We start from the raw sequence: 27,970 nt of genomic DNA, 5'->3' as shown, positions 1-27,970 counted from the left end.
AATTAGTCATCAAAAGCAATCAGTCCGCCACTCCATCAGACACACAACATCTCCTACGGGGGAAGAAGGAAAAGCTCCGAAATTGCTTTGGAAAATTAAATTTGAAGTAAAACCACCTGTGTGTGTTATTTTATTAAACGTTTTAACAAATTTATTTAACGAAATACTTTAACAAATTTATTAAAAATTACATTTACTTTGGCAGAGCGATTTGCTAACAGATTAAATTTATATATAGAGCCACACAGCCGGGGTGTGGTGTGTGTGGTTGTCACAAAGAAGGATGAGGCGAGAACCAAGGTAGCCGGAGGGATGTTTTGTAAATCAACATCAATTAAATCACTAGACGTCAGCGGAGGGTCATTGCAAATTGCTACCTGAAGGGGATTGACTCGTTGATGAGTTCCACAGCCCTGAATTTTGCTGCATCATTCTCCAGGGAGTCCGAAATGCACTCTTTGAGCGTCTTCCCATTGCACGATGCCTCGGCAAAGGAGCAATGTGGTTGCTCCACGGATGCAGCGGTGGATTGCCCAAAGCGCAGGGGACTCGTTGGATGAACAAGGGCTTTTGTGCTACTACCCGATGCACTGGGCAGGCTCTCGGCTGAACTTGCGGAGCACGCAAAGGCAGAATCACGAGAGAAGCCCTGGGAATCCATGAGGGTGGCATTGTGTCGCTGTGCAACATGACTGACGAATTTGGCATTGTCTTTGGCGGTACTAGTGTTAACTGAGCCTCTCTTTGTGTTAAACATAAAGATATCATTGCCCATTTGGGGCTTCTGCGGCTGGATTTGATGAATCACCGCTCGCTGACTCACCGTCCCCGATTTCTGTGGCATTGACATTTTCTTCAAGCGTCCCACAGCCCCGCACATCCGTGGATCCACCATTTCATCCTCATAGTCCGACGAGGGGCTCGGGGTGAGGGATAGGGATTCCTCAAATCGATTTATATAATTGCTTCCCGTGCCAATCTGCAAGAATGCAAATGGGAGGATATCCATGGTTGTGTAAGAGAAAGCCACCCCCGCACAAGAAAAAACGACACAATTTCCATCCCCTAATAAATAACTTATTGAGAGGAAAAGAAAAAAAAACCCTTACCGAAACAGAACTCAGCCTGGACGTGACACTTTGAATGTCGGACACGGAACTGGAATAGTCACCGTTCTCACGTTCACGCAATCTCGTCACGGCTCCGGGCTGGCGGTTGTATCGGCGAGAATGGCCATTCCGGTGTGGTAGAGAAATATCACCGGCTGACCTCAGGGATATGACACCAGCCTCATCCGCTGACTGTGGGCTGAAGAACTGATCATCCTGCGGAAGAGTAAACGAAATGGCATCACGTAGTGGCCATAATCGGAGGCCCAAACAACTCCCCACATATATGTATATGTACATAACATTGAATGAACCACATAAAATGGACTCTCAGAGGTGGCGGGATTTGTTTGCTAAAGCAATTGCGTGAGCTCCTTCGAGAGCAGCACCTTGTCCCAACGGCAGGTGAGTTTTATTTTCGCACCAGCAATTGCATGTTCGTCTTGAACTTGTGCCAAAAGGTAAATATTGAGAGAGAGAGTGCCGAGACATACAAGTGAGCTTCACAATCCTTTCAACTCCTTCCTCCTTTTTTTCCTGCTAAAACTCAAAAAGTCCACTTGTTAGAGAAAGAAGCTTTTTTCCAGAGAGAATGAAAGAGAGAAAAGCGGACGAGATGAAAAACTGAAGGAGTTTGAGAAGGATTTTAAATTTGCATTTCCTATTGCTCATTGCACTGCATTCTCTTCAAGTTCTTTTAGGAGATTTTTGTTACAATTTTCTTTCATCCATTAAATGCACTTGCCTAATGTTCCTTTGAAATTGCCAACAAAATGAAGACATTGCCAAGATTAAAAAGTCATTATTCGTCTCGGATTTTTTATTGTGTTAATGGGAAGGTTCTTGTTTTTGTTTCTTTTTTAATTTTTTGTTACGTATTTTTTTTAAATTAAATTAAAAGGAGTTTACTTGGTTTTCTACAAGATATTCCTTTATATTAGGAAATAATCGGAATACGCTTAATCTTGTAAAGAATCAATTGAGATTAAGAAATCGCCAAAAGGATTTTATATTATGCTGTGGTCAACTGAGAAAATCCGAAAATAATTCATTCAAAAATATGAATAATGACGTCAGAACCGTTCTTCTTGTCTCTTTTAAAAACCTTTCAAAATCATTAACGAAACATTACGATACATCTTCATGAATTCAAGAAGACAAATAAACTACAAAATGGTAACGTAATTGTTTAAATTTTTGGGAAAATCTTTGCTAATGTTTGTCAATGCATTTGGAGTTAAATGAAATTAAATTGGAATTTGTGATATCTTTTTATTATTATTATTTTTTTAATTTTCTTTAAGCTTATGCAAAGTTTGACTGTTTCATCGAATAACTCTTCTCATACAAAATTGGGAAAACTCCTTTATGTGGCTAAAAGCATATTGAAGTAATATTGATCACACTGATTCTTTCAGATTTTTTTTTTTATAAAAAGCTTCCTTATGAGCTTCCTTTTAACTCTCTTCGGGGGTTTGTGCTAATTTAAAGAAAACATAAAATTTCTAGAGCTTTCAGAGCTTTATTATTTTTTCTCTACAGTAAAAAAGAAAAAATTAAATCCTATAAAGCTCTTTCACATTTCGAAAAAAAGAAAATGATAAAAAAAAGAAATTAAACATTGAAATTAAATGTAAATTCCTAATAGGGCAGAACAATTGTAGAGACAAATTAAAAGCAAACAAATTAACCCCATTTGACGGTATGAAGTACATATAATTAGATCCAAAGAGAGGGAATTAAAGAGAAAACCCCTTTATCGATATATTTCCAATCGTTCAAATCCACACCAATTGGAAGGGAATAAAACCCAGAAAAGCTCAATCAAATGAGAAGAATATAGGCAATGCCAATATAGGAAAAGCTCTAAATTGGATATCCTTTTCCTATAATGTGGGGGTGTGAGAACTTTTTTTTTGCCTCCATCAAATGCAATCTTTACCTGCATGTGCTCCAACGTTCCTGCTTCTGCACGGCGCGCCATGAGAAAATCATCCGTATCATTGGCATAGAGGGGTTCCTCGTACCATTGCCGTGGGAGTCGCGTCGCAAGTGATGGATGTGCTCCAACGAAGGCGCCTCTTGCAGCGTCGTCGTACATATACGTGGAGTCTGTGAGGAATGAGGGAAGAGAGAGAGAGTGTGAGCCACATGGAAAAGGAGGCATTAAGCATGTCGCTGAGGTGAGGTGAGGGGAGGGAAGACATTGCAGCCGGTAATGTGATAGTGTGGAATTTTGAATTGAAATAAAACGGCATGCAACGTTTGGAGTGCAAAATGTCTCTCAGGGATGATATAAGCGCGCACTTGGTGGAGGAACAAAAGGCAGCACCGAAGGAATAGGAATTAGGTCCATCACGTTGCATTTACGTGAAACTTGATACGATGTCTGAATTGCAACCAAGGGAAATTAGCAGACAAATGAACACATGCAGCCGCGGGAAATGGATCCCCTCTCAATCCCAATTGCACAATTCACCGAGAATACTTTTCACTTGCTTGTCTCTGCATGGGGTGAAACTTTTGGAATTCTTTTTGCTTAACATCCCTCCTTTTGTGCGGCATTGAACTGCAAATTGTCCCAGAGGGTGACCCCATCTTCTGCATAATAAAATGTCTCTCTCTTTGGACAAGTTTTACAGAGAAAAATTCTCTTTTGCTACGAAGTGGCCATTTACCTTTAAATCGATTTTAAAATTTAAATCGTTTTCTTTATATTAAAATGTTCTTTTTGTTAATCTTCCAGTCATTGAATTCATTGATATAAATTTTGGTTATTTGGTAAGACTGTGGTTGTTACATGCTGTTTATCCTGAGATCAAATCCCGTCGAATTCATCCACAATCTTTATTTTTTTCAACAATAAAATGATTTAAAAAATGAGGAGAAAAGAAAATTTATTAAGAATTCAAAAAATCAACAAATCCAGAAAGATTATTCAGTAAAAAAATCTGTTTCAAATCTCCTTCGACTTGTGGCGCACGTCATTTGAATTTGACTTGTAAAAACAACACCAAATCTTTTTCTAAAAAATACATTCCCGAGAATTGATGAAGAAAAGTCACAATGTCATGCAGAAGGAAGATTTCATCGAGATTATTGTTGTGCTTTCAGTCAAAATAAATTTATTTTTGCTATTCTTGGGGGAAAGCAAGAAAAGCCAAAGAAGAATTTGCATAGCAATTAAGATTTCTTTTTCCTCCACTCTCAATGGAATAAAATTCACGCAAATACGGTTCAATATTGTTCTTCCGCACTGATTGAATAATAATGGCGGGGCAAAGCGTGGGGGAGAAAATGAAATAAATTACCTGGATGGCCGTTTCTGCTCATTTGCTGAAGCCCTCGTTGGATGTCGCGCAGAATCTGAAATGAATGCAAATGACTAAATTATCACGGAATTATCTTTCCCATTTGATGGCCATTCGTCTTCTCTCCCGCGACAGTCTTTGACTATGGATCTGTAGCATTGGGTTGCAGTTTGTACCACGAAGCACGTAATATTGCAATCGCATCGATCAGCATAATTTTCAAATGGGACTCGCAACCAATAATCATGGGGACTATCATTTTGCCAAAGAAGACTTGCGACGCATAAAATATTCATATTCACTTTGGGGAATGTTAATAACCCCCCGCAACATGGGATGAGATTTCCAGATGAGATTGCCAACTTGTCGAGGCAGATGTCGCACAAAATTATGAAAAGGGCCACATTTGAGGGTTTATCACAATGCTGGTGGTCTCTAATTTCTTGATTGCAATACGGGGAGGGTTGCTGAATTTTGTGGGGAAGGTAGACAATTGAAATTCAGATTTGTTTGGGGTGGCCGCGACTAAGGTCGTTTCCAATCCACTGCAGCTAAAGCAAGCTTATTGTGGGTCAGACAATTGAAATGGTTTAGACACAAAATCGATTCTTTTACTTTTAAATTGTCCCCCAGGCCCTTTAGACGTAAAAGAACCTAAAATTAATTTATTAAAGCAATAATGAGGCATTTTATTGAAGAATCTTTAAGAATTTTTGATTTTTCAGCATCATCAAAATTGAACATTTCTCTCAAATAAAAATCCCCCTACTAATTATAAGGTATGTAATGCAATTCACTGCGTAGCCCCTTAATGGCTGTGCCACTTCAAGACGCGATGTCTCATGGAAAAAGGGAGATAAATAATTTACTGGTAGACTTGGCAATCAGACTTTTGATCTCTCTCTCGCTGTCCATGATTGCATGGGAGCGCGGAGAAAAGGCAAACCATTTGAGGAGGTGGAGGCGGGAGGGAGGCCAGTATATACAATGAACCAGGCGAGAGGGTACTTGAGTTTCCACACAATTCACCTCCATCAATGCACTCAATCCATTTACTGCAGCAGCCATCCTGCTGAAAAAGTACTCCACCCGCAAAATTAATTGCTCGAATTCGAAAGGAATTTGGTTGGGTGCCAAATATTTGGTCGCCAAGTCTCGCTATATACCTACATAGATATGTATTTTCCACCCAGAACACGAACAAAGCCTCTCGAGTGAGCCAGAAAAATGCACAAACATTTATGGAATTGTGACAAAGTTATGCAATGCAGCTGTATTTACTGGCGCGGGAAAGTTTAATAGTATTTCCCTCCCCCCTCACATACCTCTTCATGCTCTCGCTGGTACTTTTCCCTCTTCCTCAGGGCATCCTCCACTTTGAGCCGCTGTATTGTTTGCTCAAAGCCCAAATGTGTCCGTCCGTTCAATTGAAATTGTCGCATTCGATCCGTACTGGGATTCTGTTGTGGAGATGAGAATGAAGAAGAATTAAATTAAATTCTCCTTTTGTCATGCCCTTTTGCACTTGATGCAATACATAGCGCTCCCATATAAACTTACCCGAAGTTGATGAATGGTACCATTCTGCAGTGTGGCCTTTTCCCGCCTTTTTACCGTTTTCAGTCCTTTGAGGAGTCGACCAAGGGTCATTTTTTTCTTTTTATCAGAATTTTCTGCAAAGAAATCCCCCCAAAAAGAGACGAGAAAAAGAAGATAAACTTATTATGTTATTTGAGGCTAATTTGCTTTGAGGATTCTCTCAAAAATCCTCTCGGGAATTTAGAGGGATATTTTCCTTATTCTAAGAGCTCAAAAGTTTCTTTTGAATCTTTCTCTCTTAATTTCCTAAAAGTTTCTTAAAATCTGAAATCTTTCAATGATTTAAAACAATTTTTTACGTGCATGCTTATAAAGCTTTTTTTTTTTTACTAAATTTTGTAACACCTCTTCGAAGAAGCTTTTAAGAAAATGCTTTAAGATGAAAATATCAGAGCTTTTACAATTAGTTACAGGAAAATATAAAACAATTTTCTCTGAGAAGCTAAGATGAATAAAAAGAGTAAACCTAAACTTAAAGATTTGTTCTTTAAAAAAAATCTTTTAGCAGGTGCTTTTCTAGTTTTCCTGGTTTTTCTTCGAATCCTACATATTTCATCATAACACCCGTACAAATGCATGATATGCTTTACAGATTCATGTGTGAAGAAGAAGAAAAAAAAATGTTGAAAGCACAAACCTGATGGAGGTATATCACAATAGAGTTGGGCTGCAGAATTGAGGGGTGTGGGTGTGCTGGTACCGTAAATGGGCTGTGGTGCTTGGAGTTGGTGTTGGGGTGAATTGTTGTGAGAATTGAGTGGTCGCCGTGCCATTTTTTGAGCATAGACACCATATCCGAACCCATAAATTTCATCCTCTTCCTTATCCGAGAGACAACTCGAGGGCTGGAGGAAGTAGCACCAGAAAAAAAATACAAGAAGCTGTAATTAGTGGGCAACTTGGGGGATTCGCTCGATGGATTTCTTACAGAGTATTTCCCAGGCACATAGATGGGCTGACTGTGGCTATTGGGTAAACCACTCTGGCCAGGACTACCCTGGTGGCCACGCTTCATGCTATTCCGCCGAGGACTGATGTTCGCCCATGCGGCCACCCTCTCATTCTCCAAGGCATTCAGGACTTCCTCGAAGGGTGCCACAAGGAGTTCACAGTACACAGATGCCAATCCCTCCAAATGACCTCGACCACCATCCTGCCGGGGGTAAAGAACAAAAAAAAGAACTTCATTACATCCCCATATATATAGTGTATGTCAGAATCAATTGCCCCTTCGCATCGCATTCCATATCCACCAGACTCTCTCTGTGGGAACTCTCTGTTTTGGACAAACTTTCCCAAGTTCCCGCACACAATGTGCTTTCCCTCCCCCTGTATACACATATTCACAAATCGATGGAGCTGATGTAGCTCCAGGGTGGCAAACTGACAGTAATTTTGTCAAATCTACACATTTCCCATACACCATATATGTACATATATAGTGCGAGGGGTAAATTGCCTGATGAAGTAATTTGGGCTTGTTTAATGTATGACCCGTCAAGTATTAGGCGAAATTGTTCATCTATTACATCAAAATGTCGACATTAGATGTGAGGAATTCTCTGCCACATTCAGCACAAACTTAAGTTCGATATTGCAATAAATTTATCATATGATTTAATATGGGTTGAAAATGATAAATGATGCTACAAGCGAGATGATATTTGAGACTTTCAGGCAGAGTCTTTGTATCCGCATGTACCACAGAATTAATAAAGCCCAATTAATAATTCCTAATTAGGATTTGCATATACCTAATTTCCTATATATGTACATAGGTTACACAATTAGGATTAAATTACGAAAATATAAGAAAATTTCTTAGCCTTTGCCTTTCGTGAAATTAATGGAAATCACAATTTTCTGGAGATAAATATTAAATTTTAGACATTAATAAGTAGAGGCGCGTAGTTTTATACTAAGATAATAATCAAAGATTAGCCATTAAAGAAGAGGGAGGTGTCTGGTAGTTAGATAAGGTTCTTATTGAACTTTCAAAAGAGAAATTAACAGTGGAGACGCCGGGTTTTAACAATTTTCCTTCAGTATTATCAATAAATTCCGATGGAGACGCCTGGTAGTAAGGTGGATTCTAAACAAAATTATTTAAAATATATAGAAAACAGAGGAGGCGCCTGGTAAAGGAAAAAAACTTATAATTTAGAGACAAAAAGCTCAATCAGTTACAAAAGATTTCAATAAAAAATTAAATTTCTAAAATCAACAAATAAATTAAAAATTTTAAATCTTTAGCGCATCTCAAGAAGTTAAAATTGTAAGTCAAACTAACTTTCTATTTGAATTAAAATCTAAACATGTACACAACACAAAATTCAAGGAAAAGCAAATTATTTTAAGACCATTCTTATCGTAAATAATAATGAAATTCACTTTAGTGGTATCTAGAGAGACTTTAAACTTCTCCTCACAAACAATACAACTCAGCTAAGTATTTCACGCTAGCATTTGGGGAACCACAACAATTTTATCGTTGACTTGGTTTGGCACAATGTCCTTTTATTCATTCAGCATGGGAGAAACCAAACGAGATACAATACGGAGGGAGCATTATGTTATTTTGTAAAACAACATTCCAGCTTTCGACATATTGTCCGCATATTCCAATTGTTTGGGGCAAAGTACAAAGGAGAACACATTTCTGTGGGAGGACGTCCTTGTGGGGTTTTCTTGGTGTATCCCTGAAACAAATTATCATATCCCTGTTGCTTTTGAGAGGCACATTTAATCAATAGGAACCGCTAGAATGTGAGAAAATCTCGGTAAAGAGATTTTCCACCTTCACATTCCTAAGTTTCCGTTTATGTGCCAAAATATACGAAATTCGTCTCAAAAGTGAATCCTTGGCATTTGAATTTTACCACAGTATTGTGTGGGCATAGGGGTGGTGTAGAAGAGGGCTCGTTTGGAGTGACAACTTCCTTTCATTATTCAAATTAAACGTGCGAGGATCTGTCTACACACTATCTATTATTTAGCCATGAAAACTCCTCCGCCCAGAGAATAGCATCCTCCCATGTTTCTCCGCAAAAGTAGCAAAGATTCTCGCCGTATGAGGAACCAGCAATGGGGAGGCTTTCCCTGGGAAAACCATGAGAAGAAGAATTTCCTCGGGAGAATGAATGAGGTCTGGGAAGGAAGGAAAAAGAGGAGATGTAACGCAATTAGTGCCACTCAGAATGAATTGCTTCTTTGCCGGTATGGAACATTTCCTCCCATTGTTGTTCGAACTCCCACACATGGTTCCGCAATTGGTAAGTTTTCATCTTACTCTCTCTCTCACATATTGGAGGAGACGACCAACTTTTTGGTGCTATACGGAGGAGGGAGGGAGGGATATATCAAAACGTATAAATGTGCAAATATTATTCTTAAATATTTATGAAAATGTGGAATTGTTGAAGTGATTGATGTGGTTTTGAGTTTTCTGGGTGAAAAACTTTCAAACTAGTTAAGAAAGTCATTTGGCACGAAAAGTTCCCGGAGCTTTCATTAAATTAACCACACCACTCTACACAGCGATGTTGAGATTGTCGTTCATCAACATTTATTTTGTGTAAATAATGAGATGAAGAAATGGAGAAGTTTTTGGGTGGTAAAAGCTCATATTACTTTGCACCACAAAAAAAGAAGGAGAGGTTATCACTATTTCCACCCACACCTCTTTCTCTCGCCGCTCTGTATGAAATATAAATTCATTCTACTATCTCCTGCACACGCTATACACTTCTTCATCCCGAAACACAAATGTTTTTCACCCGGTTGTGTGAGAAAAAGGTAATCACGTTGATACTAATTGCGTGAAAATGTGCTAAAAATCCGTGCAGGTGCTTCACGATTAAAAGTCGTGCATTGTTCCGTGGCGGAGGTGAGTGCTAAATCAAGATAAATGCCAAATTGTGAGCACAATATTTTCTTCTTTCTATTTGATTTCATATTAAATGCGACAGTGTGGATTGGTAAGAGGAAGTGCAATCTGTTACACACACAGCCAGCACATTGGGATGGAAAATACCCAACCTCCCTCAAAACGGATAAAATCCAAGACAAATATAAGAAGAAAAAACCAACCTCCGTCCAACTTTCATTCAATAACGACCCACTCTTGGGCAGCTCGTTCTGTGCAAATCAAAGGAAAATAGAGATGAATCGCAGCCCTACATAATCCCCTTAGCACGAATGGCAACGAAAAAGGAAAATGAGGAGAAAAGCATGACGACTACAGGGAGAAGAGAAAATTCTTTGGCATTGTAATCATTTCACATTCTAAGGGACACTCAGAAAAAAATTGGACAGAAAATTTGGAAAAATTTCTTAAATACCATTTATTTTTTTTTATAAAGTTTTTACAGTTCTTTAGTTTAGAATTGAGTGGAAAAAAAACTTTAATTTGTATTTTTCTTTTATTTTCTACTCTTAGTATCATTCTGCGTCTGTCGCAGACTTCATTACGTAAAATAAACTGAAAACATAATTTTGCTAGATCTTCAAAATTCTATTTTATTTTAGTTTTTCTCTTTATTAAAGAAAACTTTACAAATCATAACGTAATCATAAAAATTAATGAAGCAATAAAAAGAAAATTCTTCTACAATTAATTTTCCCCACAATTTAGATTTAAATCAAATTTTTTTCTCAGTGTAAGATTATTCCCCGATAAGCATAATATATAAATATGTGGGGGGAAATTTGCGTTATGTAGAAGTGCAATTTTTTGCCGTGAGCCTTTGAGACGCAGCGTCGACTAATGGAATAAATGTGGAGAGACAGACCACATATGAGTGCGGGAATTCGAGGGTGGTCTGCGACAAAATTGCGTGCAGAAGGGCACCCTCGTACAGAAAGGAAATACAAACCACAAATGAATGCAGTAAGTTAGTTAGAACGCCTCTCTATTGAGGTCTCTTCTTCCTTCGTTCCCCCCGGTTGGGTGCAAAAAGAACGAATATGTTGTGCGATGTCATTCAGTGCGAAGGAAACTCCTTGGTGAGTTATCTCTTTGTTGCGTGTCCTACGTGAGATTTAGCGCACACAAAATGTTATTTTCCGCATTTTCTTTCGTACCTATGTACCTATACATAAAATTGCCCGAGCGAATCCATGTTTCGATGAAGTAATTAAAGGAAAAAAAAATCGAGTTTCATTACGCACGAAACTTGAAAGGAATCCTCACTAAATTGCACTTTATATTCTTCGTTGTTTCCAAATCGAATGGAATTGATGAGTGGAAATTCCTTCAGCATGTAGCTAAATTAATTAATTTCGTTTTTACGAGCAATGTGTATACACAGGAGAATCATTGAGCAATATTGACTGAGAATTTTACATGAAAAATCCAATCGACACGCTTCCAAGTTAGCACGTTTTGGGGCAGAAGTATACCTCCACCCCACACCCCATGGGAATGGTAAACGGGGATGCGCGAAGAAAAACCCACCCATATAGAGGAAAATAATTTTGCAGCAATAAAATTATTTACAGCAAAACGTAAACTCCGATCCTTTCGCATCACCAGGCTAATTTTGAAGCAATACCAAATGGAACATTTAATTTTACAATCACATTAAATTGCTACGTGGATACAATGCGTGAATTCACTCGACTTTTTCGCGTGTTTAATCCCTTCAGACAAGTACTCTGCATACCTTTGCATGGAAATTACAAAATGAAATTCCACGCTTTGGGGTTAAATGGTATAGGTAGTAAAAAAAATCCCCTTTGATCATTTTGTAATGCTCAATTCCAAGCAAAATTCATAAATAATTCCTCTTTGTGAACCATTTTGCCGGGAGATAAATTAAACCCAACACTGTATGATAGGTAGATAAATAATCAATCTTTTATTGCTCATTATTTTTGTTTTATAGTTTGATTAATCAATTAAATTTTTAATATGAAGCAATTTCATTCATAATTCATGAGCAAGTTTTAGGAAAGTTCCTAAAGCAATGAAAGAAAATTCAAGAAGAATTTATCAAGTGCAGTTGTCCTTTGCCCCGGTGTGGTGGATTTTATTCACCTTTATGATACGTATGACCTTCCTTTTGGGAACGTTAAAAGAAGGTGCAACATCATTCAACATTTTTATACGCGCATGAAGTGTATGAAAGAGTATGGCGCTAAAACCCAGTGGGACACAGTCAATAGACGGCACACGATTAACAGCAAACCACCAACGACGACCAGAGAGATAGCCACCGACAGCACATCCATTCGGCGTCTAAAGTCGTAAATTTCGTCTGAAAAATATGTATATGGCGATGCTCGTAACAGGAAACCACATATCCAGAGCTTGATTGCATGGCGCAATGTTGCTCCCCATCGTACATTTATCGCCATTCCACCCCCCTCGAAATGGATGTATGAATAACAAATATAAAACGAAGGATGATCATCTCCAAATTTATGGTAAGATAGCACTCTAATCCACATAAATTGTGCCTACTTTCTCACCCAAGAGTAGCCATCACACTCTCCACTCCGCTGTATATGTGGTTTTTTGCACAATTCACGCTGCCCCTTTTGGGGGGTGCTGGTGAGAGGATAAATTCACGGGAGATTTATTCAAAATTTAGCATAATTCTCTGTGACGAAGTGAAGAAAATCAATTTCCTCCCTTTTCCACGCCGAATGATCATAAAAGTCTCTCCGTGAGTAATGTAAGCTCCATAAGGAGAAAAATGTGAAAGAAAATCCCCGAATCAACATTTATCACTAATTGTCTGGGGCTCTTCCAACATCTTCGCGTTGAATAAAGAATATTAATTGCTTTTAAATGTGTCTGAGACATTTTTGTTCTTGATAAATGGAATCGAATTTCGAGTTTTGTGTTGAGGAGTAAATTTGCGCCCTCGTCGACAGAAAATATTAGTAGCATCTGCTTCACTTGAAGTCATTAGTCTGTCACTTTGTATGTGGAGGAGGAGGTACAAAAAGGAGATAGGAAGGAACTCCATGAAAACGAAGGATCGTCCCGCTTTGCACAATCACAGTTATGCTCATCTTAAAAATGATTTTTCAAATGGTACCCACTCGAGGGAAGTATTCGTCAAAATGGAAGATAAAGTGTGTGCTCGTATCAAAGCACACCCGTCATGCCCCGAAACACAGACATACCATGGAATTAAATAATCAATAATTCTCTCAATTAGTATAAATGGAGTCTGACACGCCATGAACTGACTTGAAAGAAAGCCTATTTGTGTGCTGGCGCGCGTTTCTCCCTTTTAAGTCTTTTAGGGAATTGCAAAGAGAGTTGGGAAGCTGTATAGATTTGATTTTCTCTTCTTTCATTTTATGCCTTTAGATGCAACAAGTTTTTGTGAGAAAATTAAATGAATTTTCTTCTAATTATTTACATACATAAATTCTATATAATAAATTATAGATATCACAAAAAATAAATGAATCCTCTTTTGAAATAAATTTATTTTAAGAAAAATTCGATAGGAATGAAAATTTTTAATTAAATAATGCTTAAAAATGCAGCATAAGAACAACATTAAGGAGTATTTCTAATGAAAAAAAACTTGTAAGTACGGCCCTGGTGATTTTTTTGCTGAATGTATCCCACACTGACTGTGGACGTGTGAAAAAATGCATGAAATAGGGATGAAGCTAAATTTGTGAATATGTTGTGTAAAATGATGAAAGAGAAGTAACATTCTTCCCAAATATAATCCAGCATAAAAAAAAACGAGGGACTTTCTCACAATGGGGATGCAAACACACAAAAGGGCTCACCCTAAACGATTTGTTCAGTTAATTGATCTGAAAATGTTTCCAATTCCCAAAGATGAGGATTTTGAGTATTTTGGGGCCACATGAACGATGGTATTTCGCATAGTATAGCTTCTGCAAATTCCTCCTCACTGGTGTATGACAATTTACTTAGATACACACGTGTCGGTAATACGTTATCAGAGACACGTGGAGTGAGATGGAATCCCTAGAATTTGCATGAATGAAATGGTGAACCATAAATTTTCTCTCATGGCACATCCGAATGCTTTTCCTGCTTTCTCTCTCTTTTCCTCTCTTGTTCCCTTCGTTACACCCCCGCCCAAGCCCCCGCCTGGATGAGGTCTTAGGGATGCAAACAAGTGCTGCAATCCTATTATTTAATCACCAAAGCAAAGAGGAAGTTGAATATACCTACACTGCAAAGTTAAGAGATGAAACAACCTCATCGTCATTGTTTCGCACAATCTTCCATTTTCTTTTCTTCAGCAAAACTCTGCGGGGGGTGAGTAGGGGTGGTTTGTGATGAGCTTGTGGGGTTTGAGGATTAGCACCAGACACATACACACACACACAACATACCCCCATAGTATATATCATTAAATTGTTACCCCCATCTCCTGTGTGATTTCAATAAACGCACAAAACGCTGAAAAAAAATCCAATTTTGTGTTGATGGGTTGACGGAATTAAATACACGTTCATGTCTCAAGTATTAAACATTCTCTCTCAGTACTCTATTCTACCATCCCCCCGCTTCATTTTTTTTCCTTCCTGTATACCATCCCATCATTTGGTAGACGCCGTCAGACGGAGGATACCGTGTCAATGGCATAGCAGGACGTACGAGACGCGTCGTGGAAGCTTCACAATATATTCAATTTATTTTTAAAAGCTCCCAGAGTGTTTGCACTTAAATCCGTCATTCATACACCAATTTTTATCACTGACTTACCCACCCACTTTGTCATCCTCGTACGCAAATATCCTCTCACACAGCGCCCAAAAGTACATTGAGAAAAAAACCCCGAGATTGAGGTGGAAAAAAGGCGAGAAAAGCTCCTCTGTGTGTATTTATGGGCTCTGAGGTGGCAAAAAAGGTCTCCTCAGGTTAGCTTATGTAAATGGGGGTCTGTGAATTGTGAAAGAAGTTGAATATCACGGTCGATAATTGAAAGGAATTCATCTCAGGAGGTGTGTATTGATCCTCGTAATTCAGAGTCACCCAGAATTGGAGTTTACGGATTCGTCTCATTGAAATTTGAGATTGCCTCCTTGGGGCTGTGAAAATGAAACTTTAGTGGATGTATTTTCCGGGATATTGGATTTCTATTTGAATGTACAATTTCGGGTGATTGTGCAAAGTTATTATCCTTGAGGATAAATTCTTGATTTAGGGGATTTAGATGAGATTTAGTGGAATTCGACTTATGGGAAGCTTAATTCATATTCTGACTAAATTGCACGCCAAAGATGAGTTGGAAAACTCTCAAGAAAACGACTTAGAATTTAATGACAAATAAATCATTTTTTTTCTGTTACTAAAAGATTAATTATTTAATCAATTATTTGATCCTACAATCGCACGAAAAACTTCTTAAAGTACTAAACTTCCCCTCCCTTATCCTATATTTTAATAGTCTCTTGCATAAAATATTTAGGAGCTTATTTTCCCTCTTAAATATTTTCTCTGTTATCATGTTAATCCCCCTTTTTACATGAAAAATATGTTTATTTGGAAAAGAAAATAAAATCTTTCTGAATGTATAGAACATACCTTTGGATTGTACAGGGCAGAGATTAGCAATAAGGAAGACAATAGATATCCCAGTAGAGCCGGGCAGGAGAAGTCATTTACCTTTGGAGATACAGGTGAGAAATACATTAGTAGCCTTTCTGGTGAGAAGGAACAATTTTCGTTTCTCGTAGTTCCCGTAGATGCCGGATGTCTGGGTGTTCTGAAGGGCCGGATGAGATGGAGAAGAAAAATGCACGGATTCTTCCCAACACCAATTTAATATAATTCAATTAAAGTTTTCAAATATAAATTGTGGCGCGAGACGCCTTTGGTTCACTTTTTAACTTTACTATAAAATCTAAGCCCGATGGGCCTAACGAGGCTTGATAAAAATTAATTTCCCAAAAAAGAGTTTGGGACTCGTGGTTGCCATGAAGTATACTGACGGAAGAGGGCGGATGTGTATCGATAATGGCCGATGCTGTTTCCAGGGTGTCTCAACAGCTCCTGAGACGCAACATCAACAATTTTGAATTGGACCAGTTGTTTACAACGAATGTTATACATGCTCCCCGGGGTGCTCTGGGGGGTCATCCGACTTCTCAGAGCACAATCGTAGAAATCTTCAGTGGCCAGACACGCTAACTTCCTGATAGGACGAGTGCACCCTTCTTCTTGGCTCCTCGGCTGTAAGATATCGAGATAGAAGAGTCTGAATTTCTTACCAAACTCCTGGGAATCTTGCCGACACAATCGCCACAGAGAGAGGGGATTCTTCTGGATATGTCGTAAGTCAGGATCAGGAAAGCCGTGTCCAGGCATCTTTCCAATGAAATGTCCAGGGATTAGGCCTGACGGTTCGGTTGCATCATAGAACATAATTCCGATTGGATGACGGTTGAGTGTCGCTTCGATTTGGCACAACATAGCACACATCTTCTCGAGAGGCAATGGCATGCGCTGGGTGACTCGAGAGAGATGAAAACTTAAACAGGCCTCCCAGAGACCAACATGGTAGTGAGCACTTGGAAGGTTAAGATGCCAAATAAATCCATGACGGCTGGTCTCAGTGGAAATCTCTTGTTGGAAATCTTCTTGCTGCAGAAGTACAGCAAGTTCTCTTGCGGCACCAACAAAATTCTTCCCGCAGTCTGAGTAAACATGCCGTGAAGTTGTTCGTCTTGCAGTAAAGAAGCAGAAGTTCGCAAACCGGGTCCCAGTAGACAGATTTGTAGCGACTTCCAAATGTATCGTGTTTGGTAGGCAGAGTTGTTTCTGAGAGGCTCCCCGGGGTGGGGATCGTTGATACATTGCAAGACCCACACCGGTTTCCTGTACAGAATGAGATGTTCCCTTGAAATGAACTCTGCCGGAAAGTAAGTCCTCCATAAGTTGCTGAAGAGATTGCGACTTTGCACAGAAGTAACGATGGCATTGGAGATAAATCTTCCTTGCAGCTGTGTGCTCTCCAATGGGCCAGAATCGTTGGCGCAAATTGGCTATCAGCAATGTGTGCGCAGAGTGGAGTACTTTGAGATTCTTTTCCGTGAGAATCAAGTTTGGAAGGAGCGATATGGGCAGCCAAATGGGATGTTTAACTGCAGAGGGTTTACCGGAATGTAAGGGGAACTTTCCGGAACGTATGGAGTCAATTTTGTTCACAAATAGACAAACAGATGTGAGCCATTTCCACTTCCGATCTTTGATGCTACAGTAATTCTTGAGATGCTCTCCGAGACGGTGAAGTGGCTGCGATTGATCCATAAAGATGAGTCTTTGCAAAGCTGCTTCTATTTTCTCCATTGCGAAATCGAAAGTTGTCATTGTCCGTGGAAAAGCAAAACAATGAAGTTTGGCAACCATGCATTGGAAGGTCGGTAATGCAGAGTAGCGCTCAAATAGTCGGGCAAGAAATGTTGTAGTTTGTGTATCAGCCCTGACCGTGGTCGACAAAACTTCCATTTCGTTGAATCCAGATTGCTTGGTGGGCGCAGGAGGCCAGTGAGATGGCCTTTGAAGGAGTCCCGGAGGTCCATTCCACCAAAGAAAGCAATCTTTGAAATGAGATTGAAGAGTTCCACGTGATACCAAATAAGTGAGGTTATGGTAAGTAAATACGTCTCTCCATTGGGCTGTAGTGGGCACAGCCGGAAAGTTCTTCACACGAGATGAGATAAAGATCCTGTACTTTCCAGGGGGATTGTGCATCCAATGGAGTAGACTGGTAGTGTCGCACCAAAAGTGCGTAGCATTTGGATGGTAGACTGGCTGAACTGTATCCGTCGATTCAGATGCTAGGAGAGCACCGCGAAGTTCTAATAGTGGGAGGATGAGAACCTTTGTGCTGGGTTTGAAGATTGAAGAACTCCCGACGGGATGAGAAAGTTGGTAATCCAACTGGATGCCTTGTGGAAATTCTCGCCATTTCGTCACAAACTCCCCGGATAGGGAGGCAACCCAATTCTTGCAAGAATGATGGAATAATTGCATGAGAACTTCTGCCGGTGTGACGGTACTGAACAGAGCCATCAGATTGAATGAGTGGGCGACAGACAAGGAGAGCTGACGCTTGATTGAGCAGTTTTCTGTGAAAGATACAAGAGATACGAGTGCATAGAAATCTGACATTTTGGGGTCTTTGAGGATCAATGCGCTGGGGGTGGCATCGTCAAAGAATACGTCAGTGATTGTGGGATCTTCTTCTAGGCACGCATTGTAACTCTTTTCCCACAAGCCGAGTGAGAATCTTCCATTGCTGAGAAGGTGCATAAATGAAGCTCGGATGTGGAGAGCTCCTTCCAGAACTTCGAAGCGTTTGAAGTTCAATGAGTCCAGGAGGGACCAGTGAGGATTTGCGGATGTTGAATCCGTGAGACCTCTGTGATAAGACACGAGAGAAGCATGAGTAAGCCGTGAGATCTCAGGAGCAGATTCTATCCAATGGTAAGATTTGAGTTTTGGAATTTCACTGGGTAGCGAAATATTGAAGAAATTGTAGCATGTTTCAGCTGTCGTTCGCTCATCCGGATCCATGGAGAGATATGGATCCACTTCCCTTGTGACAATATAGCCGAACACAGTCTTCATCAGCCATGGGAGTCCGTGACACAAGAAGATGGCATCATTGAGCGGGCTAGCACAATAAGGTTTACCACCGAGAATGAGATCAACGGTTTGCTGAAGTTTCCATGTTGGAGCAGCTATTGGAGCGTCGAGTGGAATAGTAATGAGCGATCGATCAACTGTCCAATTTGTAAGCTTTCCGGAGGCGCTCGGGAGGTTGAACGTCTTGGATGTGAATGTGGAGTTTGGCAGTCGCGAAGAAATTGTGGTATTAACGCAGAAATTGGAACGACTGCGCTTCCCATTCACTCCGCAGATGGATAGCTTTGTTGAATTTTGTGGCAGATTGAGGCATAACAGAAGGCTGGTAGACATGATGTTCGTTTGAGTGCCTCTATCTCGTGCCACATGGCCAGAAGTAGTGTCGCCAGTTGCTGATAGAATGTTGACAATAGCCGTGACAAGGAGGATTTTGAGTGTAGCTTCAAATATTGGGTTTTCCGTTTGTGGTATCATCGCTAGCACATTGGATGTCGAAGGACCAGGCGCACTCCTTGCGCCAAATTGGATGGGAAGCTTCACAGGATCCAAAGCAGAGGAGCTGCAGTCGGTGTGAGCTTCAGAATTGGCAAAGAAATGATCATGAAGCAACAAGTGGTGTTTTCCTTGACACGTTTGCCAGTCTTGGGACGTGCAACTGTACATCGAGTAGGTGGAGAAACAGTTTAGGCAAAGACTCAGCTGTTTCCTTGATTGGAAGTGCTTATCCGAATTTATGTTTCGAAGAGTTTGGTATCGGATGAGCGGACGGCATTCTTCATGGCAATACCGACGAGTGAGGTTATCAGTGGACATAACATTACAAGTATGGGATTGGATGAGAGGTCGTGATATATGCGATAGTGGGTAGACAGTTGAAAGAGCAACCTTGTCCGGAATGTGATTTATGAGAATGATGGTGCTACACACGATTGCCAATAGTAGGATAATCATTTGGCAATGCTTCTGGCTGGGTTGCGACAGAAATGACGTCATAAAAAGCATCAAGGTAGGTAGATTTGACATCATTAACCCAAAAACAAATCATAAATCCTTTGTATAAGATTGTCACAACGTTCACAAAGATATCACGATATGTTTCCTCTCTTTGTTTGTCCACTAAGGTGCTATGATCAGCGAGAATTTGGTTCTGAACTTTCAAATACCTCAACCTCATTGACGGGAGATTGTTGCACTGGAATTCTAGCGTGATCAATTGTCCTACAAGCTTTTTATCCTCCGCTATGAGTTCCTCCACGTAACGCTCAACACAGGAAACTGCTGTGAGGATTCTCTGTAGTACACGGAAGCTCATCGACTTTGAAGATGCAATCAACGATAAGGCTTGTAGGAGGGTAAGCACTTGTGGCACACAGAAGTAATCTCAGAAGGTAGCGTGAACTGCGGTAGCTGGTTGGAGGCTCGAATGGCCAATTTTATGTATAGAACATACCTTTGGATTGTACAGGGCAGAGATTAGCAATAAGGAAGACAATAGATATCCCAGTAGAGCCGGGCAGGAGAAGTCATTTACCTTTGGAGATACAGGTGAGAAATACATTAGTAGCCTTTCTGGTGAGAAGGAACAATTTTATGTATAGAACATACCTTTGGATTGTACAGGGCAGAGATTAGCAATAAGGAAGACAATAGATATCCCAGTAGAGCCGGGCAGGAGAAGTCATTTACCTTTGGAGATACAGGTGAGAAATACATTAGTAGCCTTTCTGGTGAGAAGGAACAATTTTCGTTTCTCGTAGTTCCCGTAGATGCCGGATGTCTGGGTGTTCTGAAGGGCCGGATGAGATGGAGAAGAAAAATGCACGGATTCTTCCCAACACCAATTTAATATAATTCAATTAAAGTTTTCAAATATAAATTGTGGCGCGAGACGCCTTTGGTTCACTTTTTAACTTTACTATAAAATCTAAGCCCGATGGGCCTAACGAGGCTTGATAAAAATTAATTTCCCAAAAAAGAGTTTGGGACTCGTGGTTGCCATGAAGTATACTGACGGAAGAGGGCGGATGTGTATCGATAATGGCCGATGCTGTTTCCAGGGTGTCTCAACAGCTCCTGAGACGCAACATCAACAATTTTGAATTGGACCAGTTGTTTACAACGAATGTTATACACTGAAAGTTCTGTTTTCACTTATAGGCAAGGACTCATAAAACTTTCCTGCTCAACAGCATCTATATAAAAATCCTCCCTTTTCCCTTCTTAAAGAGAAAAAGTTTTCTTAAAGTAATTTGCTGGTTAAATGCCAAAAACTATGATTTAATTGCTTCTTGGAAAGAAATATAAACAACAAGACAAATAAATCAACAAAGTTTCAATAAACTATTCAAGTTTCTTCCGAAGAATCTCCCACTGAAGATACTCAGAGATATATAGACTCCTATTCCAATACATATATAAAGGTGATTTGCATGAGAAGAGAAAGACCGATTAAAGTAGAAATTGATTGAAAATGCTTTGAGCATCCATTAGAAGTCATTTTATGACTTAATACAACTTCGAAAATTGAAGAGGTGCAAGAGAAACTTTTCCACTCAACAACACATCGGTATGGAAGATTGGTTTGTGGTGTGTGCGCCTTTGAGAACCAGGAAGTTGGCAAATGATGACTCCCATGGATTTCTCTCAGCTCGGGCCAGGTAATCAATTTAGCAAAATAGAAAAAAAAAATCCACAAAAACAAATGAAAACATGCCGCAGCTGGAGATGGTGGCGGAGTATGGAGAAAGAGAGACTCTTGGCCACATTCAGGGGCGTCACGATTGGAATGAATTGCTCAACGGTCGTTGCCACCGTGTTTCTCCTTCTGCACCCGCAAGACTTTGCCGAAGGTCGTACCCGCAGAACCACCATCACACGGGAAGGTGTGTAGTTCATGGTACACCGGGGAATAATGGCAGATGATACAGAATCATTGCAGCAATTGCCCTTTTCTCGCCTTATGTTGTGCTCCGAAGAGGAGATGCGATGAAGAGTTTTCCTTTGTATCCAATTCAAGGAAGGGTTATCATTGCAAAGTTTTATGTCTTTTTGTCCCTTATTTTTCTATTTTTTTACATACATAAATCTATCGAGCAGAAAAAAATATTTTCGATTGAATCTTAAAGATTTCTTGCATAAGAAAATTATTAAAAAGCAAAAAAAAATGGTCCTTTGAGCCAGAGGGGTCTTCAAGCATAATAGCCATCTATAGGAATTTTATTCAAATGTTTTCTTTTTCTTTCTCCAAACGAACATAACACTTCTGATCATGAATTCTGATAATTTCATTTTTGACTCTGACTGACAACATTTATTTTATGACGTGCCCTCAAAATCCTAACATGAAGAGCAATTTGGTTTCTTTGCAAAACACTCCACGCAACAACTTAAGGTGAGAATGCTACAAGAAACAAGTCAATACTAAAACTAAATGTATATTGCTGTGCCTTCGGGGCTAATTTAGCTAAAATGCAAACATGACGGAGGGCCTCGAAGGAATTTCTTTGAAAAAAATTTCTTTATGAGAAAAAAAGTTAGGATAAGAATGCTCTAGAATAAAATTACCAAAAAAAAAGAAATTCAGGAGAGAAGAAGAAGTTTCACACGCAAATGCACCACTCAGAGCCACCTTGGTGCACCACAACACCATCCGAATCTTTCAAGTTGTTGTTGGAGTTTTTGGCCCAGGGAATTAATCTCTCATCACTATTAACATAATCACATAAAAATAACTCGGGGAATGCATTTTAATTTTCCACCGCTGCGCATTTGGATTTGTGTGGTTGGCAGAAGAGCCATTAAGGTCGACCTCATCAATCCGCAGTATCATGGGCTTTTGAGTGTGGAGTATGATGGTGTGTGCCGCATGGAGGAGGATGGGGCAGCGAAGCACGAAGAATAAACAAAGTGAAGAGAATAAAATTAAATTGTTTCGAATGTTTGCCGGGAGATACAAATAACAGCGGAACTGACTTTTTTTTTTCTCCTTCATTGTGCGCCTTTTAAATTTGTATCAGTCGATAATTGCTGGGTATGTCGCTCCAAATTGACTTCTTTACGACCCCATGAGAAAGGTGGCCCGCTCAACATCCACAATTATCCCGTGAACATTCATGCGGTCGGCTGCTGAGGAAATTGAGAACGATAAGGGTACTGCTGTGGTGCTATGAGAGAGCTCGATGACAAAAACCAATGTTTAGGGCAGTGAAGGAGGAATGCTGAAGAAAAAAAAGGCCACCGTCATCATTCACAAATGGTCACCGGGATCGACGATAAGGCATCTCTTTGTGGGCATCTCCGGGACTGTGAGGGCTGAGGGGGACGCACATACATACATATATAGCATAATAGTCTTCCACATATAATGGTAAATGCAGACAAATGATTATCCGGGTTTGGCTTCACAGTTAGTAACAGACAGAGCAGCCACCAGACCAAGTTTGTTCATGTGGAGAAGCTTTGAAATTAGTGTGAACCATCATTCAGTGATCCACACACCGAAATAATTCTATGCTTCCCGCCTCTTTTGGTCCAGCGTCAACCCGGAGAAATTTATACAACACTTTCCAGACATTTGTCAAACAGAGAGAAAGTATATTCAGGAGAGTCCTCGTTAGTTGGTTTTTGGGGCGGAGATTTTTGTGGTTTCCTCTCTTCAAATGTGCACGATTGAGACATTCTCGGTGCTTTTTGATTATCAAGAGAAGAGAAATCACGTATAGTTTGCCTCTAAAACCATATCACATGCACATAATGAAAGAGATGTTTAGAAAATTGGAACAATATGGAAATGCTTCTGAAAGTTATAATTTTGTTGGGGGTATGTCATTCGAGAGAAAGAAATACCCTGTTTGGGTTTGAAATTCAATTAAAGACGTGAAAAATTAACCCTTTAATTGATGAAGAAGTTCTTTAAAACTTCTTTTTCCCATTATGTTCTAAGATGAAAATTTTAATATCGCATTATAAAAAAAATATACAGTCATACCCCGCTTAATCAAGTCTTGGTTAAACTCTTCTTACGCATTAGTTTTAATGGGTAAGAAGAGTTTAACCAAGATTTGATTATGCGGGGTATGACTGTAAAATAAAATAGAACATTTAGAAAAATGTTTTTATTTCTAATTTCCCTTTCTTAGATTTCAATTTTTTAAAGCCATTGAAATAATAATTTTTTAAAAGAGATTTAAAAGAAATTTCTCATCTAAATGATGATTCACTAAATAACCGACATAAGAGAATTTTAAGATAAACCTTCCCCTAATTGGAATTTTCCCAAAAAAATGAATTGAATTTCCTCAGACCACCAGAGGCACCAAGGGAATAAACTTTCCGCCACTTCTGTGTATGCTATTCAAATGAATTGCCAATTTTCATCATCATCACGCACTGGAGGTTTTTTGCGCGCGAAGGCATCGTGTGCGAGGATTAATCGACACCCCTCAATTGGCACGAAAACAGACAGTTTTTTTTTGGATCGGAGCCACGAGGACTAATAAAAATAAATGATGGAATTAAATTTTCAGATAATCCCCATTTGTGAAGGCGGAAGACACACCAAGTGGCGGAAAGTTGGGTAGAATGGAATGTTCCTTCATGTGCTATGGAAATTACAATGATGTCCCATATTGTGCTGAATGGTGTTTTCCCTCACAGCTATTGGCGTATCTATTGAATTTTTGTCAGAGACTCACCGGTGTGGAATATGGATGTGAAGTCAATCGGATTGAGTCAGCATTCAGCTGCTCGCGAACGAGGGATGCAATGTCATTGGGTGGTGGGGTGTCCCTGCCCTCGAGGATCTCCCTACTGCCAGACAGTCCATTTGGCTCACTGAGCACAAAATACAGATTCGTTGCACCCTTCTCCCGCAGCTGTCGTATTGATTTGAGTAGCTTGTGACGGTGATCCGTTGTATGGACCCCAATTGCATCCAAGTCTGGGTCGCCGATTTGCTTGCAGATCTCCAGGTCGTCGTAGCCATTGTCGAGGAAACCCTCGGCGTACTGGGCAAGACCGAGTGCCTTTAGCCATTCACACACAATATTGTTGGCAGCCATTGTTTCACAACAGCAATAACAACACTCCAAAAAAAGAAAGCACTTCTCTGGGTAGTTAGACACTCACGCGGCGATCGGCTGTTGCACCCAAACACAGCACTGTCTCAATTTACCAAAGCGTATTTTAGTGTACTGTCTTTTTTGTTTTCTACACCAACTTGCGCCTCAATTGAGAATGAAATGGCCGAGGGTGTGTTCATTTAGTCTTTTAGGCAAGGAAAAAAAATAATTTTCATCTGGGAACACATGCTATGGCAAATAAGAGAGAGGGTTCATTTCATACTTTATATACTTTTAGAATCAATGGAAGGAGATTGCTGTAGAAAGATATACAAGAGGGTTTTAATTGGAATGATCATGTTATGCAATATATTGCATCAACTAACTACTTTAGTAGGACGTTTTCATGTCAGGGAATACCCCATTGAATTGCTTATAAAGATGATTCCTAGAACATTACGTATAGGTACTTGTTACGTTGGAGAAAATTTTTCAAACGCTTTTCTATTCAGGATATTTGATACAAAGGTTTAGAAGCAAGATTCAAGAATTCCAGGAAGTCCTTACAACATTATACAACAATGCCTCAACTTTAATATAATATAAATCTTTTTTTCGTGAAAATTGGATGATATTTGCAGCTGAATCTTTTTAATGAGCAGAATATTTTTTTAATTAAGAATTTAAAATTAAATCTTACAGATTTTTTAAATTTATAAATCAAAGTTGAGATTAAAGCTTTAAACTTCCTTGATTGTGGTAATGAAACTCAAATTTTAGGTGAGAATTTTTTGTTCTAATTTTGATTTGAAACCAAAATAAATTTAGGAATTTTTTAAATCGGATTTGTGGTCTAATCTATTAGAAACCTTTCTGTTCTTGCTATTTGAGTCCATTTTAAACTCCAATTTTTTTTTAAAATTATTATAGACGCTGAAGAAGGAATCAATTAATCCGAAAAGTTGGTTTTAAATAAAATTCTTTAAACTGAAAACCAGACTTAGAATTTCTTAGATGGTCGCAAACTCTAACAATATTAAATAAAATTATTTAAGTTTTCTTCTTTAACTTCTAACTAGAAATTCCTAATAATCGTTCGGTTTTTTTTTAATTTTAAAGAAAATTCATTAAACTGAAAAATTCTGAACGAAATTCCAAGTTCCATCCCCACTCCCCACAAACTATAAAATATGATAAAAAGCTTTAATCTAAAATAATTTAACTTCTTATTCTTTGTATTATAATTTTTGTAAAATCAATAAAAATTCGGTGAAATTGATTTTAAATTTTAAAACATTATAGTTTAAATACAAATTAATGATTTTTACTGCATTATAAAATAAAGTTACATTTTAAATAACTTTTTGCTACTTTACGCTCTTTTATGCTGCACCACCTGACGCTAAATACATATAAAATATCATCTATCTCTCTCGTGCTCTTTAAATAGGTACTTTCCCAATGCTCCCATTGAATGCATTTGCCAGAATGCGGTGTCGGCTTTTATGAAAAAAAGAACGAACCCCTCGGTGATGAATAAAAAAAGAGCCCTACAAAACACTCGAGATCACATTTTCCTCCCGGTCAATTAATCAATTTCCGGATTTTAATTATTCCTGCACTACGATGAGCAGGTGTAATGTTCATAATGTTGCCACTTGCACCATTCAACACTGCGAAGTATGTAGTATGTCGACGTCTTAGGGGTTTGATGGGTTTTCGGGAGAGAACTTTGCGGAATGAGGGAGTCGTGTGCTGCCTGTAGTATATAGAGGGTAAAGCAAGGAACCCTAACTTCCACATAACATCGTGGAGAGACGAGGGCAACAAAGAGAAAAATCCACCAATTTTCATTGCCTCAGGGGAAATATTCTCTCTGTGTCTCGTTGTACGTACAAATGTAATAAAAAGAAACTCAATCAAGCAACGGATAAATTGTCGACAGTGACAAAGAATCTAACACACCACTCCGCCCATGCAGAAACAGGAGCATCTTGATTGCGTTTATTTATGGAGGATTCATCCCCTTGTTCGTTGTGCAATAAAAGTAAACAATAAATTTTTTCTGTATTATGAACTTTGTGCCTCACATTCCCTATTCATGAATTTTTTTTCCCATCAACTCCCCCACACCGTATCACCTGCTCTCATCGAAGGCTCCCTTATCCTCCCGGTAGTCTAGATTTTATTTTGGATGTGCTCCAAGAACTCCCAGTTAGAACAACACGTTACAATATATTTCTCTATTCCTGGGTATAGTCTGAAAGAATATTTTGTAGGATGTGTTTTTGTCCGGAAAATTGAAAGGCATGCATGGGACTTTGGCATTGTGAATTTCACTCACGTGCGAAATGCGTTTGAATCAGCGCTATGAGGCATGATGCGGACAGGGGAGGAAAAGTACATACATAGTGGTTCTCCCTTAAAGAGAGGAAATGAATTTAGAGAGAAAAGCAGAAAACCCCCGTATGTGATCCTAAATCCCTTTCAGCATCGTGTCATACTGCAACATCACGAAATGTGATGAGGAAATTGCAGATTGAAGCCCCAAGATTTCACTCAAGATCCCCGAGCCATGTGTTTGTGCTTTTGTTTGATGTTACCATTGCTTTGGTGTATAGAGAGGTAACTAACACTATATTGCTGGGCAACATAGCATTGAAACGATTGAAACATATATATTTTTCTTTATGCTGCTGCTGCCCAACATATCTCTTCTTCTCCCTCTCTCTCTATATCTGTGTTTTTTTGTATATCGTGGATGCCAAAGTAAGTTTACTTGCTGTAGCATCAGCAGCAGCAGCAGTACGGAATGTGAGACACAAAGAAATTCTTGTGATGCAGGTAAGTGGTGTGGCCTGAGGAAGTGCTTTGTGAGAACGGGGCAAAAAAAAGGGAAAGAAGGTAAAGAAGAGTGGTAAAGTATTTTTATGCACATTCTTCAATGACCACTGATATCCTCTCTTTTGCATCATTTCACCATTCAAAATCACAACACAATGTCAATGGATTTCCTACCACACTCTGGTTGTATGCTACTATGTATGTCACTATTGAAGCAGATGAGCTATCGCAACTCTCACTCCTGCCACGGACACATTATTGACAACACAATGTCTTTTGCACAAAATCACTCCTTGGCAAAGCAACTTTCGGCAATGTTGATTGCGCGCTGTGCACAAGGAGGGACAATAGGAGCCAAAAAGAGGAGCGATGTTACTGAGCGTGTGACACCGAGGGCAACCACTGAAACAGTCCGCCGCAGTGTAAAGCCACGTTCGTTCCGAGACC

At 39.3% G+C, this 27,970-nt stretch overlaps 1 protein-coding gene across 5 annotated transcripts; it reads right to left on the bottom strand.

The window, feature by feature from the left end:
* Positions 1–121: 121 nt before the first annotated feature.
* LOC129796455 (sterile alpha motif domain-containing protein 5-like) lies at positions 122–27,970 on the bottom strand. 5 transcript variants are annotated; one of them, XM_055838433.1, is made up of 10 exons: positions 27,698–27,970; positions 24,314–24,928; positions 6,948–7,172; positions 6,657–6,864; positions 5,981–6,093; positions 5,746–5,880; positions 4,421–4,475; positions 3,052–3,221; positions 1,110–1,325; positions 122–979 (listed from the first exon to the last, which is right to left on the bottom strand). In XM_055838433.1, the coding sequence occupies exons 2-10, from the start codon at positions 24,677–24,679 to the stop codon at positions 374–376; spliced, it is 2,094 nt and encodes a 697-aa protein (XP_055694408.1). In that variant the 5' UTR covers positions 24,680–24,928; positions 27,698–27,970; the 3' UTR covers positions 122–373. The 5 variants fall into 5 exon arrangements, with proteins under 5 accessions (XP_055694408.1, XP_055694498.1, XP_055694585.1 ...); XM_055838523.1 differs by having other exon boundaries at positions 24,314–24,996; positions 27,698–27,969; XM_055838610.1 differs by having other exon boundaries at positions 24,314–24,884; positions 27,698–27,969.

The sequence above is a fragment of the Lutzomyia longipalpis genome, chromosome 1, assembly GCF_024334085.1.
Source record: "Lutzomyia longipalpis isolate SR_M1_2022 chromosome 1, ASM2433408v1".
In the NCBI taxonomy this organism is placed as follows: Eukaryota; Metazoa; Arthropoda; class Insecta; order Diptera; family Psychodidae; genus Lutzomyia; species Lutzomyia longipalpis.
The sequence above is the reverse complement of the archived record's forward strand: the minus strand, read 5'-3'. Positions and strand labels throughout refer to the sequence as shown.